Below are 17,542 nucleotides of genomic sequence, written 5' to 3' on the forward strand. Positions count from 1 at the left end.
GCTTTGTAACTGAGCAAATCACAGAACTTTCCTTCCTCTCAGTTTTTGATCTATAAGAAAAAAATAGCAAGAACTCACCTCACAAGATACTCACTCATTCCTCTTCACTATTGCATTGCTGAGACAGCACTGAATAAGTGGAAATAATTATTTTGTGTTGTTGTATCACCTGTTAGCCTTGTCCAAGTGACCCCATATGCTCTCTGCATCATCTACTGACTGCCTGATTGTGTGTCTGTCCTTAAATCTGAAACTCCTCAAAGTTACCAAATTCTGTCTGAGGAAAGTGCTAGAACACTATGCACAGTGCCAGAAATGAACAGCTGTAGTTATTATTATACCTATCATATTTATGAATTCATATAATTTGCATATCTCCATATCTCTGTGAAACTATCACAAAGCACCCTGTGAACAACCAGCCAGACACGGTATCCTTACATCTGAGTCACAGAGTCTCTTTTAATATAATGGCTATTATCTTCACTTGCTGACATACACAGCTATGTTCCACATATTCACATCTCAGGAGCTGGACCAGTTACTTCTGTGTGGACCAGCTTAAAAAAAAAAAAAGGATGCATTTCATAGTCCCTAGCTGGTATGTATTCAATTGCATTTTAAGGGTGAGACTTTCACTTTGTCTCTTAGCATTAAACATTCGGGCTCATGATCGAGCTGTCCCCTGGCAGCTGAGCCTCAGTAACCTCCTGCGTGCATGTCCCTAGCCTGACCAAACACCAGGCGATGTGGCACAGCTCTGCCGGGAGCGGAGGAATGACAGTGCACAAGGCTGTGCTAGGTCACCCCAGCAGCGCTCAACAGCCCTCCGCGGCGCAGTCCTGAGCCTCTGGAGCTGCTCGCTGTGCCACCGTTGCTGACCCATTCATTTTTCTGCCAACAACCACTTCTCAGTGAGTCTTTTGCACCAGGCTTCAGGCTCATGGCTGACGGTCACTGTCCTCTACCCCAGGGTCCTTCTGCTAATGGGGAAGAGGAGGAGATTTTAGTACAGTGATACAGGCAAAAGGGACAGCATAGGAGAGTGGCCATCATCCTAGACATTTTTAAAACAGCTTTCATGCTTGATCTCAGATACTCATTGCAGTCATTCAGGCAGTACCCTATTCTGCTTACCAGTCCCAACGTGATAAAATCATCACAGTATCGGTGGTCAAAACCCAGCCTATGTGTTTACGTACTTTTAAACTGAAAGCAAAAACTCTTTATTCTTGTTGCAGGAAACCTTCACAATGGAAATCATCAGCCCAAATGTAACAAAAAGCTCTTTGACATGGGAAGGCCTGAAGGTTACAGGTTGCGAAAATCACACTGCAGTTTGTGTATGTTCAGCTGTCTGTAACCGAGACAAACAAAGCGCTATTGCACCTAACATTTGCTTCATAAATGTGGAGATCTGAACTTTTTTCTGTTCCCTGTTTTTGATTGTTGTTTTTTTTGACAGATAACACGCAGAATATCTACCGGGTCAGCCCAGATGGGTCTCTGAGAGTCACCTTTGCCAGTGGAATGGAAATCACGCTCAATACGGAGCCTCATATTCTAGCAGGGGTTGTCAGCCCCACTTTAGGGAAGTGCAATATCTCCCTTCCTGGAGAGCATAACTCAAATCTCATTGAATGGAGGCAAAGGAGGGAGCAGACCAAAGGCAATATCTCCACATTTGAGAGAAGGCTAAGGGTAAGGCTTCCTCTTGTGTGAAGTGCAGTGTTCCCTTTGAAAGCCATTGAACTAAAATCATGTTGAAATGTTCTACTTTGTAAGAAGAGCAATGGAAAGTTTGTATCAATGGTGGGCCCCAGCCATGAATTTCAAAACCAAACTTCTCTGACAGTCACAGGGATATTTGATCTCTGTTTGATTTTGGTTGTGAGACTTGACCTCAAGACATAATTACTTTTTTTCTTCCTCTTCTTTTTCAACTAAGAACTTAATTATGGCTTTGGAAGAAGCTGTGAGCAAAGGACTATGCGTAGTTACTCTGGCACAGCAGCAGCGTTGGAGCCGCATTCTGCCTCTGTCAGATATATTGACTTACTTTCTTCTGGGGGAAATAGCAGACGCCAGCCTCTGTCTGGGGCAGAGGTCTCGCAGGGCACACCTTGGGTGTCCTGGCCACTGGGTTTCCTGCAAGCCAGAGCGATGTAGAGCCTCCCCATGTATCCAGACAGGCTGTGTACTCTGCCCTCCACCACTCGCTCTCAAACCGCCTCGCTCCCTCTGGCTGGGTTACGCTATGGCACTAATACAGAATTACTTTAACATTGCATCCATGGTTTATATTTATCTGTGCGGAGAACTCACAGATTACAATGACAGATGGTCAACATTCAGCATTTAATTAGGTAACACTGAGGCTCAAAGAGACTGCTACCTTGCAGAACAGGTTTTTACGAAATCAGTTCTGTTTTTCACATGAATACTCCTTAAAATGCCACTACCAGTAGTATGTACGACTGGGAATTTTTGCCTTAAAAATGTTGCATTATTAACTACAACCTGTCTGGATAGGTCTTATCTCTGAAGGTACATCTGTTACCTCTGAAAACGTAGAGATGGTTATTAAAATCTCTGGATTGTCTTTTGATTATGAGATCCTATGTATTTTTTAGAAGCGTATCATCTGTGGTTTTCAACTGTGCTGATCAACCAGAAATGCAAGACTTGGATGATCTGGCCAGACTGACCACTGCATGTAAACACCCATTTGAAAGGACATCTTTCAGATTTGACAGTCACAATTGATTTATTAGGATCTTGCAAGTGGGGAAAAACTTTGTTTAGTTTTTCTTGTCCATCTTCTGACTGTCTCCTCTCTAGCACAGTGTAAGTCCTCATATCCCTGTCTAGGGAGGCAGCTGAACATATTACAGTAGCAAACGTGTGTTAAGATGTCCGGATCCAAACTATGGCCTCCATGCCTCACATTACCTAATCAATTGATTTCTGTGTGATTTCGTGCTTAAATAACTGTATGGCGCATTTTTTTTTAAGGATCTTAGGTAATAAAAGTCTTAAACAGAAAGGATATAGTCAGTCATCTATTCTGCTTACGTTGCCAGGGCCAAGTTGTTCGTGACAGCTATATTTAATCTAACTGCTTCACCTTGAACAGTTTTCCTATTATGCAGTTTATATTTTCTATTGTTGAAATTGATTGCAGATTCTTTAAACTCCTTTCCACTTGCTTCTGCATGATCCTTAAAAAAGGGAGGAAATTCAGAAATTGGTCAGGATTAAATGGATTACGGCTAGAGGCATAAAATGTTCATTGAAATACTGCAACAATGAAGCTATGTAGAGCTCAACTGCTTGACCTCCCTCTCTGGATCAGTCTGTTGGTGCATAGAACCACTTGTGTACTCCTCCTTCTCACCCTTCACCTTCATCCAGTGAGAGGATGGAAGGTGGAGGAGAAGTGTAAGAATGATTTTGATGTGCTGCTGTCTTATATTCTCTGTCCTTCCAAAAGTGCCCACTAGCATCACAGCCGTTAAACATTGCATTATTTCTGTAAATTGTGTCTTTTTATACCTACTCAAGACCAAGGGGGCTTATGGATTGTCTCTGCCTAATCAGAAGGGCAAGTCAGCTGCCCGTATTACAATCTTTTCCTCTCCCGTGACTGTACTGAGCTCTAGCACCTTCTGTCTGAGGGCTGTCAGGGCAAGGCTGGAGGGAACGTGGTGGGATAGCACATTAAATGAGGATTTGGGAGTGGAAAGGAAGATAAATGTTTTGCGCACAGAATACACCATGTAAATAGGCACAAGAGAAAGGAACAAATTGACTGTTGAGGCTGTTACTACCTGTAAGAAGGACTTTGGAGGACACGTGAAATATATGGGTCCTAGCATTCAGCTTTAGCACTGAGATGTTTGCATGGGATGCTGATGGAGTGGGGAGTCAGTGGAGGTGGAGGGAGCTGTAACGGTGCAGGAAGGCAAAGGAGCAGCAGAATTTGCCCAGGCAGCTCTCTTTCCTTGGTGATGAAAGGAAATTTGCAGGACGGCAGGGGCAAAAATACCATCTTATAGTGTGTTTGAAGCAGTACGCCAAATAATGAATGGTATTTAGGGCTTACTGTTGACAGATCCTTGAGTACTGCTGGGAAGAAAAAAATGCAGTGTCGTTAGAAGCCCTTATGCTGGATGAGGTTCTGGTGAGACCTTCTGAAAACTTCTAGTGAGTTAGATTTTAAAAAGAAAGTTTTTAAACACTTAATATGCCATGACTGGCACAATAGGAAATGTGTTAGAAAGCTTGCAATGTAGGGCAGAAAGAACTATGCTGAACTTTGAAAATACATGTAAAGAAAAGCTCTGGGGATTGGACCAGTTCTCAGTGGAAATGAACAGACTTGCAGGAGCCCTCAGTTAAAGAAAAAAACAGCACAATGGAAGAGTTTTCTGAGGGGGAAAAAAAGCATAGAAATGAGGTTTAAAGATGTTACATAGATATCAGTCCTGATACCATTGTTGAAACAAACGGCTTTAAGTGCTAAGAGTTATAAATTAGAAGGCAGGTAACTGGGGATGAGATAAAGGATGACCTAGTTGAAGAGAAGCAAGCTTTTACTTCTCTGCCTGGTCCTAACATTTTTAATTCTTAATCGCAATTAGCAACCATCTTGAAAGCATGTCACTCTATTAGTGTTATTTCCAGTTTTGGAAAGAGGCCACTGTTAGCACGTTCTGAATAATGCTGTAAATGTTGTGTTTTAAAAAGTGGGATTTTTGCATGGTGTGAATTCCCTGCTCTAGAAATAGAGCAGAAGCGGGTAAGTTAACTGAAATGCCAGAACAGACATTTAACTTCATCTCAGTATCTAAATCAACGTGGGAAAAAGGAATTAGTCACGGGTTTCTTTTAAGTGCCGAACTGCCTGCCCTGGCACTTCCTGAAAGTATATAAAACAGTTGGTAGGCATGTATGCATTTTATATTAATAATAAATCTATGTACAATCAGGCATTTTAACATCAATCTTAATCTAGCAAGACTTTTTTATCAATTGAACTGCTATTTTAATTGACTTCTAAAAATGAAGCAAAGGCTGTTGTTAAAACCAATGAGCATGATGCATAGTAATATACTGATTAGAATGCAGCTCTGTTCCCTCCTGTCTTTTGCATAACTTAGAGGAACTTGGCTATGGATGCAGTCCAGGTTTTATAACTGAATATCTACGAAATAAAAAATTGAATGCTTGGCCAGCGTTACTTATTTTTGGTTTGGTTTGTTGTTTTTTTTTTAATAACAAAAAAGGAAGTAACTCACTGGCCTCATTTCAAAAGTCCTGCAGAAACAGGCTTTGACAGCTATGTTTATTATTGCATTTAGCAAATGATCTCCCTTTATTTACCCATCTTACAGCAAGTTCTGATGATAGGACCAAATCCTTTGCCAGTGTGTATCAGTTTACATTGACTCAAATCAAAACACAAAGAAATAATACAATCATCTCATATGATTTACAGATTGTAGTCAGTTTAGTTTTGAGAATGAAAGTCAAGAGAAGTGCATGTTTATGTGAATATTTACACTGCAAACTTTCTAGCTATAAAACTAATGGAAGTACAGTCAATGAATGTTTAAAAATATATAATAAATATACCTTTTTATGCACTACTAACATTATTGTTGAAGTCAACTTAATTTTCTCATTATTTTCATCATCTGAAATTCTGACCTGACATCGCTTTCAGAAACCAGTTTTCCCAGCTCGTAACAGAACATGTGAGCGCCAGCCTCTCACAGGGGCTCCTTACTACATTGTATGCACATTGGTGGAGTCGTCTTTAAGAAGCCAATGGGATTTGAAATCAGCTGTTCAGTGACAATGTTGAAATGAGACCTGCTACCGATATATCGTGCTGTCTTGCCTTGAGAAGGGTGTTAAATTTAACTTAAATCTAATATAAGAAAGTAAACAAATGAAACATAAAATGTGGTTTATAAGGGAAGTAATGGCATCCACCCAAACCTTGTTTTAACTCTATGAGCTTTCAAATACTGCTGCTATCCATTTTGCTGCTAATTCTGCATCTGTTTGGTTTTCATTCTTATTTGTTGTATCGTCCCTGAAATTTAGAGTGCAAGCAATTTGTATTCAAGACTTTCCTTTCTCCTAACTGCATTCTACAATAATAATAATAATAGCCATAAGAACATTAAATATGCACATAGACAGTAACTGAATATGAGCCAGGGTATATCCCCTGCCTGCTTTTCAGTTATTTTACCACCAAGAGGGTTTGTTTTCAGATATCGCAAGAAGTTTGCAAAGAAATGTATTGTAATAAACTTAATCCATCAGACTGTATACACGTAAATATAGTTGAACTGAGCATCACATTTTACTTGGGCTCTTTAACTATCATTAGGGCATAAATTGTAATAGTTACAGCAGTCTACAGGAGTATATAGGTATTTTACAGCTATTGTAAATGAACACTAGTAAAGTTAGGCATGTGTGTATATAAAGCCTCAGGAATGGTAGTTGAAGAAAGAACAGATGCTTCTTCTAGATTTTCAAATTATTTTGTATCTAAAAACTGGAAGGGGAAAGAAAAAAACGTTCTTTCTAATCACTATCACCATATGATCCCAGCTTGAATTATTAAACAGGTATTCTTAACCATTTACTTTACGGCTATGCCTCCAGGTCTCAGTGAGGAGGAAGCACTGTGCTGTGCGCTCTGCTAACACCTGCACTGGCACCCTCTCTGCTGTAAGGAATTTAGTAATTGGAATAGATTCATACAAGTGATTAGATAAAATGCAGCAGATTAATACGAGGGCATTGAGCATTGATCTGAAGAAGACAAGTCAATGAACAATGTCTTATGGCTCCCTAAATTATACCTCTGATTTAAATGGAGTTTAATAGTGATTGCCCAGTGACTGAACGATGTAAGAGGTAGATGATGAAAGCACCGGATAAATAGATTTTGTCTTCATGAATCTGGATGAGCTTTGAACTTGGTTTCAAGTTGCGAATTGGGCTGCCCTTCTGCGTTTTCCTGTTGGACCATAAACGTTAACAGATCGTAGCACAGTCACTCTGTTAGTCTGTCGGACACAGGGAGTTTAACAAATGTTGCAGGTCCCAAATGTGGTGAGAGAGCTGCAACAAGGAATAAGGCTGGCACCAGGCACCACTGCCATTGGCTTGCACGAGCTCTGGGAGTGGCGTGGTTTTGTGAAGTAGTATGAGGATGCTGGTGAGCAGGGTCTTTGGGAGCTGCGAGCACAGCTCTTCCCTTTGTGGCATCAGTATGCAACCTGGCGTGGGCTATCCCGGAGCAGTACTTTGGCTGGAATCAAAAAGTCCATCGACAGAGAGATGAAAGTTGAGAAGAAAGAAAAAAAAATTAGGAAAAAGTGAGAGCAGAGGTGAGGGTTCAGCACATGGAAATAGGAAGCATCCTGTAATGCAAAGTATAATAACACTGAATGCAGGCAACATTTTATTTCTTGGTCCTGCCATTTCTCATCTGAATATTTTTCTATTTTCTTGTGTTTAATAAGACCTAAATTCTCCATCATAATGTTAAACCATTGCACATTTTAATTAGAGCTGACACAGAAATATTTGTGTTGTGTGTAATTAAGGTGCATTGTTTTCTTACCTTACTGTATCTCTGCGTTTAGGCCCACAACAGAAACCTTCTCTCCATTGATTTCGATCATGTAACCAGAACAGGAAAGATTTATGATGATCATCGGAAATTCACTCTTCGGATTATGTATGACCAGACAGGACGCCCAATTTTGTGGTCACCCATCAGCAAGTACAATGAGGTCAATATCACTTATTCACATTCTGGATTAGTCACCTATATCCAGAGAGGAACCTGGACTGAGAAAATGGAGTATGATCCAAGTGGGAACATAATTTCCAGAACATGGGCAGATGGTAAAATATGGAGTTACACGTATTTAGAAAAGGTAAATAATTTAAAAAGTGGGTTGATGTACCAAGGCAAAATTATTTGTTTTGATATAGATATTATATTGTGAAGTATGTTATAATGCTGTCTCTTGCAAGACTATTTAAGACTTTTTAAACAGAAGATGCATACAGTTACATAACTAGATGTCTCTGGATGTGCTTAGACCTGTAGGTCACCAGTTCAAATCTGCCATAATTTAGTTCTGAAGAAAGTTATTAGCATCTCAGATTTGTTTAATTGACAAGTAGAAATGACTTCTTTGTTTCAGTCCAAGTTCAAGTGAACTTGGACACTCTTGCTGCTGAAAAAACATGTTGCCACTCTGTACAACATAGTCAAAAATATAGCAGTCACTGAAAAGGAGCTGTTTCCTCCCCACAAACACAGTTCTTTAAAGCCAAAATTGTGAGGCAGTGAGTACAAGCTTGCAGCTACTCAGTGCTGTGCTGTAAAAAAGGGATTGAGCCTGTGAGGAGAAAGATTACTTCAGTATTTATGAGGGTGGGTGGGGGGGGATATTAATATGAAATGAGTTATTGCTCTGCTTTTATAGCGACTTCATGTCTAAATTGCCTGAGTATTGTAATTTTCATTTATGTCTATAGGTAATGGTCACAAGATGGGGGAATAGGTGTTGTACAGACTAAGGAGGAACAGTATCTCATTCATCTGTAGAAGCATCTCATTTGGTATCATCTTGTCTCTCAAAACCAAAAAGCCAATCTATATTTTTAAAGCTTTCAGAACTTACTGTGAAATTGTATTCAAACAATGTCCTTTTAGATTATTTTTTTTTTAAATAGCAACATCTTGGTCTGTTTAATCTAACCTGAGTTTGGAGAACATTTTCTCTGAACCTGGTAACCACTGGGAAAGGCTAGGAGGGGGCAGGTGAGGTAAAACTGATAGGGGCTATTACACGCAAGAAATCCAATCGCTTTGAAGTTATTTATATATTTAAAATTTCCAAATGTGTACTTTTAAGATAAACTTTGCTGTACTTATTTTGAATGTATTTAAGCCTGATCCTCAAAAAACTTAAACCTAACCCAGAAAAAAAAAAAACGATTTAGAATGGAGAATGCATAAAAATGTGATTCCTTCCTTGTCTGCGTGCAGTGTGGTTCTTGCACGTGTTAACAAGATTGGCAGACCCTAGAAGCTTCAGAAGTTTGGTTCAGATAAATTTGTCAGGACTTCTTTTGTCTGTATGCTCTTCTGCAAATTGCAAGTAAACAGGCCTTTAGTATAGCTTTCAAGTATTTGGGCAATGTGCCTTTTGGAGGAATCTTTTATTTTTTCCTTGGGCCTAGTGGACCATAATTTTGGAAAGATGGATGCTTATCTTTCCAAACCACTTTGTTCTTATTTTATGATGAACTTATGAATAAAGTCATATAACCTAAAACTGTTACTCTGGAATTCTGCACATGTGGCCAAATCCTGATCTTGTAGAAGCAAATGGCAAAAGCTTACCTGTTCGGGGAGAAGCTGGCTTGGGTTATGCTCTAACTTGCCGTTAAAATTATTGAAAATCATACACGCTGTGGACATAATCTTCCAGCTATTTAATGTACTTTCCTCACTGTTTGTTCCTTGTGCCAAAGAAAGATTAATTCGTTGTCAAAATTAGACATTGAGATATCATTTTGTGGCTCCATTAAAGTCAATAATTCATTGTGTTAATTACGTAGTGATTGCTAAAGGTTGTCGGAAACTTCATAAGACCCAAGGATTCCTTTTGTCAAAAAATCAATTATATAGTTTGCTTCCAATTCATAGTTATTTAATTCTTCATTTTTTTGCACTTGATGAGTTAATTGTACATCTTCAAAAATCTCTTCCCCTTCCAAAATTGACGTAATAATTTCGGTTTTAAAAAGCACTAGGATAGTAGCACGGTAAACAATTTTTACTAATGAGATTCAGTTCCTCTTGTTTTGGTCACTTTCCTCAATTAGTTCATGCTGTTATAAAATCTTCTGAATAATCCAAGCTTGCTTCCAAAATCCTGCCGTTTACCACCAGACAAAATAGATGAGCGGCTGCATGTGTATGTTGGACAGAAATGACATCTAGTGGTGATGTTCAGCATTTCTGCGTATTCCCAGTAGAGCTCCAAGTAATTACCACTGGCTGCGTGTCTCGATATACCATGTGGCACCAGTCATTACGTGGTTGACCAGGCTCTGGTTGCTTTTATAAAATGACAGCTTTTTGGATGTTTTATGAGCTGCCCTCTGAAATCCTTTAAAACAATTAGAACCCAATTTGTACAAAAAGTTGAAAAATCTATTGCAATATTATTAGGATGAATTGGGAATATTTTTTTTTCTCTTTATGGTATCCTCTAATAGGCTGGAGAGGATACTAAGTCTCCAACCCTTGTACTGTCTTTTTACTATCCTGGACAAAAGTGGAAAAGCCACAAAGTGCTGTAAAAATGGCACACAGGGGCACTAAAGTTATATTAGAGATGTTTCTGATCTTGTTATTCATACTCTGTCAATGGCAGACAGCTTAAAAACAGGCCCGGGAGCAGTATATAGAGAGAGGCGTCACATCAGTGCTAGGAGAGAGTTCAGCCAGTGGTTTACTGCAGATTGGGGACTCTTGACTGAAGGTGAAGACAAAATAAACACTGTGTACGTTAGAATTGCTTGGCAGACCCGCAATAAAGCGATCAGAAAAAGCTCAGCGTAAAGGTCTGTCGTCACCAGTTGGCAGAGGAGAGCTTGCGAGCGGCATATGTTGGTGCTCTCTGGCTTGTGTACAGGTGACAGATGTCTTTCACCAAGGGCGGGAAGAAATACATCTTGGGAGGGCCTGGGGCCGGGGGTGCAGAGAGGATGGCCAAGGTTTAGCCTATCTTTGGTTCTTCGAATAAGCACTTGGGTTATTTGTCAGAGCAAAGTGGCTCAGGGCCAATGTTACTTAACACGTTGCAGGGCTGAGCTCTCGGTGTTTTCTTCATAGAGAAGATTTTTGAGCTTAAAGGAAGAAAAAGCCTTTTTTTCTGATTTATTTCCCCAATGCTCTGTGAAAAAGCAGTCACACTGTTCCTCATAAGACTTTGTTTTTCATGATGCCTCAATCATGCAGAAGCCTGACAAATTTGCTTATGTGCCTGGTAGTTTTGGGCTGTGAGCTAAGAACTGTGCAGTGTCAGCGCTCCGTCTCAGTTCAGACAAGGATGGCAAGGATGTGTAGTGCTCTGGTGCAGCCAGGTCACTTACTGGAGCTGGTGGAAGGCTAGATTTCTCCCATACATTTTCACTCTGTTTTCATGATGCTTACTTCAACAGTGACTAGTGGGCTTGTACTCTGTGACACTGTGACTTTGCACATGAATGGTGAAAAGGTTTACAGAACTCAAACTTTATTTTGGCACAGAAAAATTTCTGCTGTCCTCACACATTCATCTGCCAAACAAACCAGCCAGATTCCCTTGACCAGCCACAATTAACCAACACAGGGCAAATATCAAATACCTGTATAGAAAGTATATTCTTTGTAAACATTAAAAAACAGATATAGAAGTAGTCACACCGAAGAACCTGCAGGCTATTTTTATCCATTGGTAATCATGGAGATACTGTGACCTCTGGGGCATAATAGAAGACATACATAAAAGGAGGATGTGTGACAGATATACAGAGTACCAATAAAAGCTAAACACCTTGTACACACCACTGAAAGTTTCCCCTTTCCACCTCCCCTAGAAACATCTGCTGGTGCAGATGCTCTGCCTGTGTGCAAGGAAGAGGTTCCTTCTGTTTTCGCTTTCTGGGAGGATAACCTAAATATTTCAAAGCAACATAGCAAGTCAGTATGAGGCTGAAATGCTACCGAGAGCCACATCTGCCTTCCAGTTCGGAGGTCCTTACCTCTAGGCTTATTATTATTTTCCTCCTGTTTTGTACCACCTTGCTGGCCAGGTCTCCTGGAGCTGAACGCTTCACTTGGAATTGTACAGGCAGTAAGGGCAAACTACAAGAGTGGATGGTTGTTCCGGGCACTCACTAGATGAATAATCATTTGCTTGATCAGCCACTTATACTGCCATTCCTGTTTGATTGCAGTCCGTCATGCTCCTGTTGCACAGCCAGCGCCGCTACATCTTTGAGTATGACCAGTCCGACTACCTGCTCTCGGTCACCATGCCGAGCATGGTGCGCCACGCTTTGCAAACCATGCTGTCCGTCGGGTACTACCGCAACATCTATACCCCTCCGGACAGCAATGCGGCTTTCATACAGGACATCTCCAGAGACGGTCGGCTTCTGCAAACATTATATCCTGGGACAGGACGCAGAGTCCTTTACAAATACACCAAACAGTCCCGACTTTCTGAGATTCTTTATGATACTACTCAAGTTACGTTCACCTACGAGGAATCTTCTGGGGTTATTAAAACAATACATTTAATGCATGATGGGTTCATCTGTACCATCAGATACAGGCAAACAGGTTTGTGTAACTGAAACTACTTTGCTAAAGTTTTTGGCCCTGATCCTACACTTACCTGGCATGAAATTCCATTATTTTTATATCTACAAGTTCTTATATTTTATGTTTCTATAGCAAAATATGTGTGTATATCTCTGTGTCTGTGTCCATAGGCATCTATAGCTGTCCCATTTGAAATACGGTTTTCTTTTTATTGCTTGGTGTGGAATAGCTCTTATAATGTTTGATTGTTTTTATTCCACTGTGTGAATGTTTGCTAAATACTAAATCAAGTTGTTTTATTGTTTGTATTTTCAAGTTTCCCTGTTTATACCATAATATAACATAAATTCAAAAGGACTGTTTATATGAGGAAAGAAATCACCATGTAAAATAAATTTAATTTAGACTTATCTTGTAAGTAAATAGAAATCATAATTATGAATAAAATAGCGTTAATTTAAACAAATGCTAATAAAATGTAAATATTTTGTAGAGCAAGCATTAATGAAGGTATGTGAGAGAATAGTCTAACATATTCTTAGTTAATGGTACTTTCAGAGACACTCAAATAAGCAATAAGGCTCCAGGGTATATTCGAGTTCATCGTTTGTCTGTGCTAGATCTGTAGGGTGAGTACACTGTGGACATAATTCATTGTCTTTCTTGCTTTTCCTCTTTTCCCTATTTGTTTTGGACAGGTCCGCTTATTGGTCGCCAAATCTTCAGGTTTAGTGAAGAAGGGCTTGTAAATGCCAGATTTGACTACAGCTATAACAATTTCCGTGTCACGAGCATGCAGGCCATGATAAACGAGACGCCTCTTCCCATAGATCTGTACCGTTACGTCGATGTCTCTGGCAGGACTGAACAATTTGGGAAATTCAGTGTAATTAATTATGATTTAAACCAAGTTATAACCACCACTGTGATGAAACATACCAAAATTTTCAGTGCCAATGGTCAGGTGATTGAAGTACAATATGAAATTCTCAAGTCTATTGCTTACTGGATGACCATCCAGTACGATAATATGGGCCGTATGGTGATCTGTGATATACGTGTAGGTGTAGATGCCAATATAACAAGATATTTTTATGAATACGATGCTGATGGTCAACTTCAGACTGTGTCTGTGAATGATAAAACCCAGTGGCGCTACAGCTATGACCTTAATGGCAACATCAACTTGCTGAGCCATGGAAACAGTGCGCGCCTCACTCCTCTGAGATACGATCTGAGAGATCGCATTACCAGACTTGGAGAAATTCAATACAAAATGGACGAAGATGGTTTTCTCAGGCAAAGAGGCAATGAGATCTTTGAGTACAACTCTAACGGTCTGCTGAACAAAGCGTACAACAAAGTGTCTGGCTGGACTGTGCAATACTGTTATGATGGTCTTGGAAGACGAGTTGCGAGCAAATCAAGCCTAGGACAACACTTACAGTTCTTCTATGCTGATCTCTCCAACCCAATAAGAGTTACTCACTTGTACAATCATACTAGCTCGGAAATAACATCCCTATATTATGATCTTCAAGGTCATCTCATTGCAATGGAATTAAGCAGTGGAGAAGAATATTATGTTGCTTGTGATAACACTGGAACACCTCTAGCTGTTTTTAGCAGTCGGGGCCAAGTCATAAAAGAAATTTTGTACACCCCATATGGAGAGATCTACCAGGACACTAATCCAGATTTCCAGGTTATCATTGGTTTTCATGGAGGGCTCTATGATTCTCTTACTAAATTAGTTCATCTGGGTCAGCGGGACTATGATGTCATTGCTGGTCGGTGGACGACACCAAATCATCATATATGGAAACACCTGAATGCTGTCCCACAACCATTTAATCTCTACTCATTTGAAAATAATTACCCAGTTGGCAGAATCCAAGATGTTGCTAAGTATACAACAGGTAAAAGTAACACATTTCTCATGAAAATGCAGCTTTTGGTCAAATTCTGGTATGGATTCAAGACTCCAGAAATCTTTTGCATTCATCCAAAGTTACTATTTGGCTCTAATCTTACATATATTAAACTCGTTTCTTTAATAGGTAACATCTTACTGAGCTTCATCTGTTTTCTGGAGCCTTTATGGTGACCAAGAAAATAATTAATAGTTGTTTCTGCTGCTTTTCTAAGTGCTAAAATTAGGGAAGTAATGGAGGCAGCTTAATTTGAGGTTTTTTCCATTATAAATAGGTAGAAGGCACACTATCGATTTGAGTATAGCTGTGCTTTGTAATCAAATAATTTGTTTGCTACAATAAATGCTGTAACCAGTACCGAAAACATAAATTAATGTGAAATCATTATTTCTGTATAGCTGGGATTTCTGCAGACTACTCTTACTTTTTCTAGGATTTATGTACCTTCTTGCCAGCATCCTTTTCTTGTTTTGTAGACATTGGAAGTTGGCTAGAGCTGTTTGGTTTCCAGTTGCACAACGTACTACCTGGATTCCCCAAACCAGAGATAGAAGCTTTGGAGACAACATACGAACTTCTACAGCTTCAAACAAAAACTCAAGAGTGGGATCCTGGAAAGGTTAGCAAAAACTCTGTTCAGCTGCTTCTAGTACTAAATTAAGGAACTCAATTAGAAAGTATTGGAGACCAAGGAAACACTTGACTGTAGCTTTCAACGTAATAGGCAAGGCACATAGATAGTGTAACAACGCTTGAAGCTAATGTTGTCACCTTATGTGCAGGCATCAGAGCCGAGGAGAGTTTTAAGGAGAAGCTTTTAGGAACACAGTGAAGAAACTTTGTTGCTGTTTACAGAGAAACCATGCAAATTTGAATGGCAGGGTAGGCAAAAGGATAAAGGTGTTTGTCTGTAAACTGAAAAAGCTACAAACAATTTTGTGGAAATAAAAAATTAAAACCACGGATTTTCATCTTTGTTAGCAAAGATGCCACAAGAGATGCAAAATTACTGAGGGTATAAACAGCTTTACAAGTCTGTACCTCTGCATAATTATTGCAGGAAAGCAGAAATGTTGCTATGGATTTGTAGGGGGATCTGTAAAAGCCAACCTTGCTCCAGGGCTTATTTTCAGTAAAGAGCAGCCATGCAGCAGCTAGCAGGGTCTAGCAATCAAAGTAACTGCAACAGGACCAACTACCGATATTCTGAGCAGGTGTTCATGTTTTGCATTTGATCATACGAGCATCTGTTAACAAAGAAATATTATTTTGCAAAGATGAGAGAGAAAAGATGCCTTTCCTCTAATGTAGTCAGGAAAAGGAAGCATAAAGCGTTGCAAGTTCACGTTAGTAGCATTTAACACACTTCTTTTCCCATACACAAATGACTACACAAAGCGCAGAGGGCTGGAGGGTCAGAGCTTGTTTCAGATGTAGGAGCTTGTCCATATAAAATTGTCACCGAGATATTAAAGAAGCTATTACAAATGAACAGAAAAAGTGTAGTGATAGGTATAGTGTAAAAAGACAAATAAATGGTTGGAGTGAGGGTTCTTTAGCCTCAATGGGGAGCAAGATCTACAGATCTGATGTACTCGAGTGGTTCCTATTGTTCTCTGTCTTGAGACCTTCACAGCCTGCTTTCCTTAAAGAATGGGCTATAAAAACTGTTATTGCTATTTTACAGAAGAAATAATCAGGCGCACAGAGACTAAGCATAGTATCATGTGAGAGAATACAACTTTTGAGTCCGGGTTTCCCCATGCCTAAGAGTCACAAGACCAGCCATTAGAATAACAATTCAGAGAGGGGAGGAGGGAAAAAAAGAAGGATACGTAAAAAAATAGCATTTGTGATAAACATGTTTTCCACTTGTTTTCTAGAAACTAAAGAGTCCAAGAGACAGAAAGCAATACCTTAGGCAATTATAAAGCCTGTGGGTATACTCAGGCTCTGTAGATGCACTCGATGTTTTACAAATGAATTGAAGATCCATTCTAAGCAATTAAGAGATTAGTAGGGTCTGTGAGACACTGTAATGAACTGCAAGATGCCTCTCCTCAAACTTTATTGGTATTTTCTTTCCAGACTATCCTTGGTATTCAGTGTGAGCTACAAAAGCAACTCCGAAACTTTATATCCTTGGATCAACTTCCTATGACACCCAGGTATAGTGATGGCAAGTGCTATGAGGGAGTGAAGCAACCAAGATTTGCAGCTATTCCTTCAGTATTCGGAAAAGGCATCAAATTTGCTATAAAGGATGGTATAGTGACAGCTGACATTATAGGCGTGGCTAACGAGGACAGCCGGCGCATTGCTGCCATCCTCAACAACGCTCACTATCTGGAGAACCTGCATTTCACCATAGAGGGCCGAGACACGCATTACTTCATCAAGCTGGGGTCTTTGGAAGAAGATTTGACCCTAATCGGCAACACCGGAGGACGACGCATCTTGGAGAATGGCGTCAACGTCACAGTGTCCCAGATGACTTCTGTGATCAACGGGAGGACTAGACGCTTTGCTGACATCCAGCTCCAGCATGGCGCGCTGTGCTTTAACGTTCGGTATGGAACAACAGTGGAAGAAGAAAAGAACCACGTCTTAGAGATAGCCAGGCAGAGAGCCGTGGCTCAGGCCTGGACTAAGGAGCAGAGACGGCTGCAGGAAGGGGAAGAAGGTATTAGGGCATGGACAGATGGAGAGAAACAGCAGCTTTTAAGCACTGGGCGGGTACAAGGCTACGATGGATATTTTGTTTTATCTGTGGAGCAGTATCTCGAACTTTCTGACAGTGCCAATAATATTCACTTTATGAGACAGAGTGAAATAGGCAGAAGGTAACAAAGAAAATCTCTGCCTTTGCGTCACCAAAGACTGCCTGTTTTTAAACGTAAAATGGTTTATTGTATTGGTTTTTCTAGATCAGAACTCTGTATATATAAATATAGAGGAAAAAAACATATCCAACTGCCTTTAAATGTGACAGAAGATGGTATTTTAATATTGTTCGTTTAACTCTTTGAGAGATGACAGTGACGATTTTTAGTTCTTGTGTGGCAGTATTCAAAAATTTCAGAAGCAGAGTCCTGACAGCTGAGCAGCGCGACCGGCGCGTGAGGTGCCCGGGGTGACACCGCACATCCCTGCGGGGTAGGGGAGAGCGCAGCGTGCT

At 40.1% G+C, this 17,542-nt stretch overlaps 1 protein-coding gene across 2 annotated transcripts in view; it reads left to right on the forward strand.

Annotated features, from left to right (window-relative positions):
* TENM1 (teneurin transmembrane protein 1) overlaps window positions 1-17,211 on the forward strand; it is a gene marked incomplete at both ends in the record, with an annotated part of 259,760 nt that extends 242,549 nt beyond the window's left edge. For both annotated transcript variants that reach the window (XM_082488474.1, XM_082488475.1), the window contains 6 exons: window positions 1,466-1,701; window positions 7,677-7,973; window positions 12,061-12,448; window positions 13,129-14,349; window positions 14,841-14,983; window positions 16,453-17,211. In XM_082488474.1, coding sequence (XP_082344600.1) covers window positions 1,466-1,701; window positions 7,677-7,973; window positions 12,061-12,448; window positions 13,129-14,349; window positions 14,841-14,983; window positions 16,453-17,211 — 3,044 coding nt within the window. The remainder of the gene's footprint in view (window positions 1-1,465; window positions 1,702-7,676; window positions 7,974-12,060; window positions 12,449-13,128; window positions 14,350-14,840; window positions 14,984-16,452) is intronic.
* Window positions 17,212-17,542: the final 331 nt, after the last annotated feature.

The sequence above is a fragment of the Vanellus vanellus genome (genome assembly GCF_965231255.1).
Source record: "Vanellus vanellus genome assembly, chromosome: 10".
NCBI lineage: Eukaryota > Metazoa > Chordata > Aves > Charadriiformes > Charadriidae > Vanellus > Vanellus vanellus.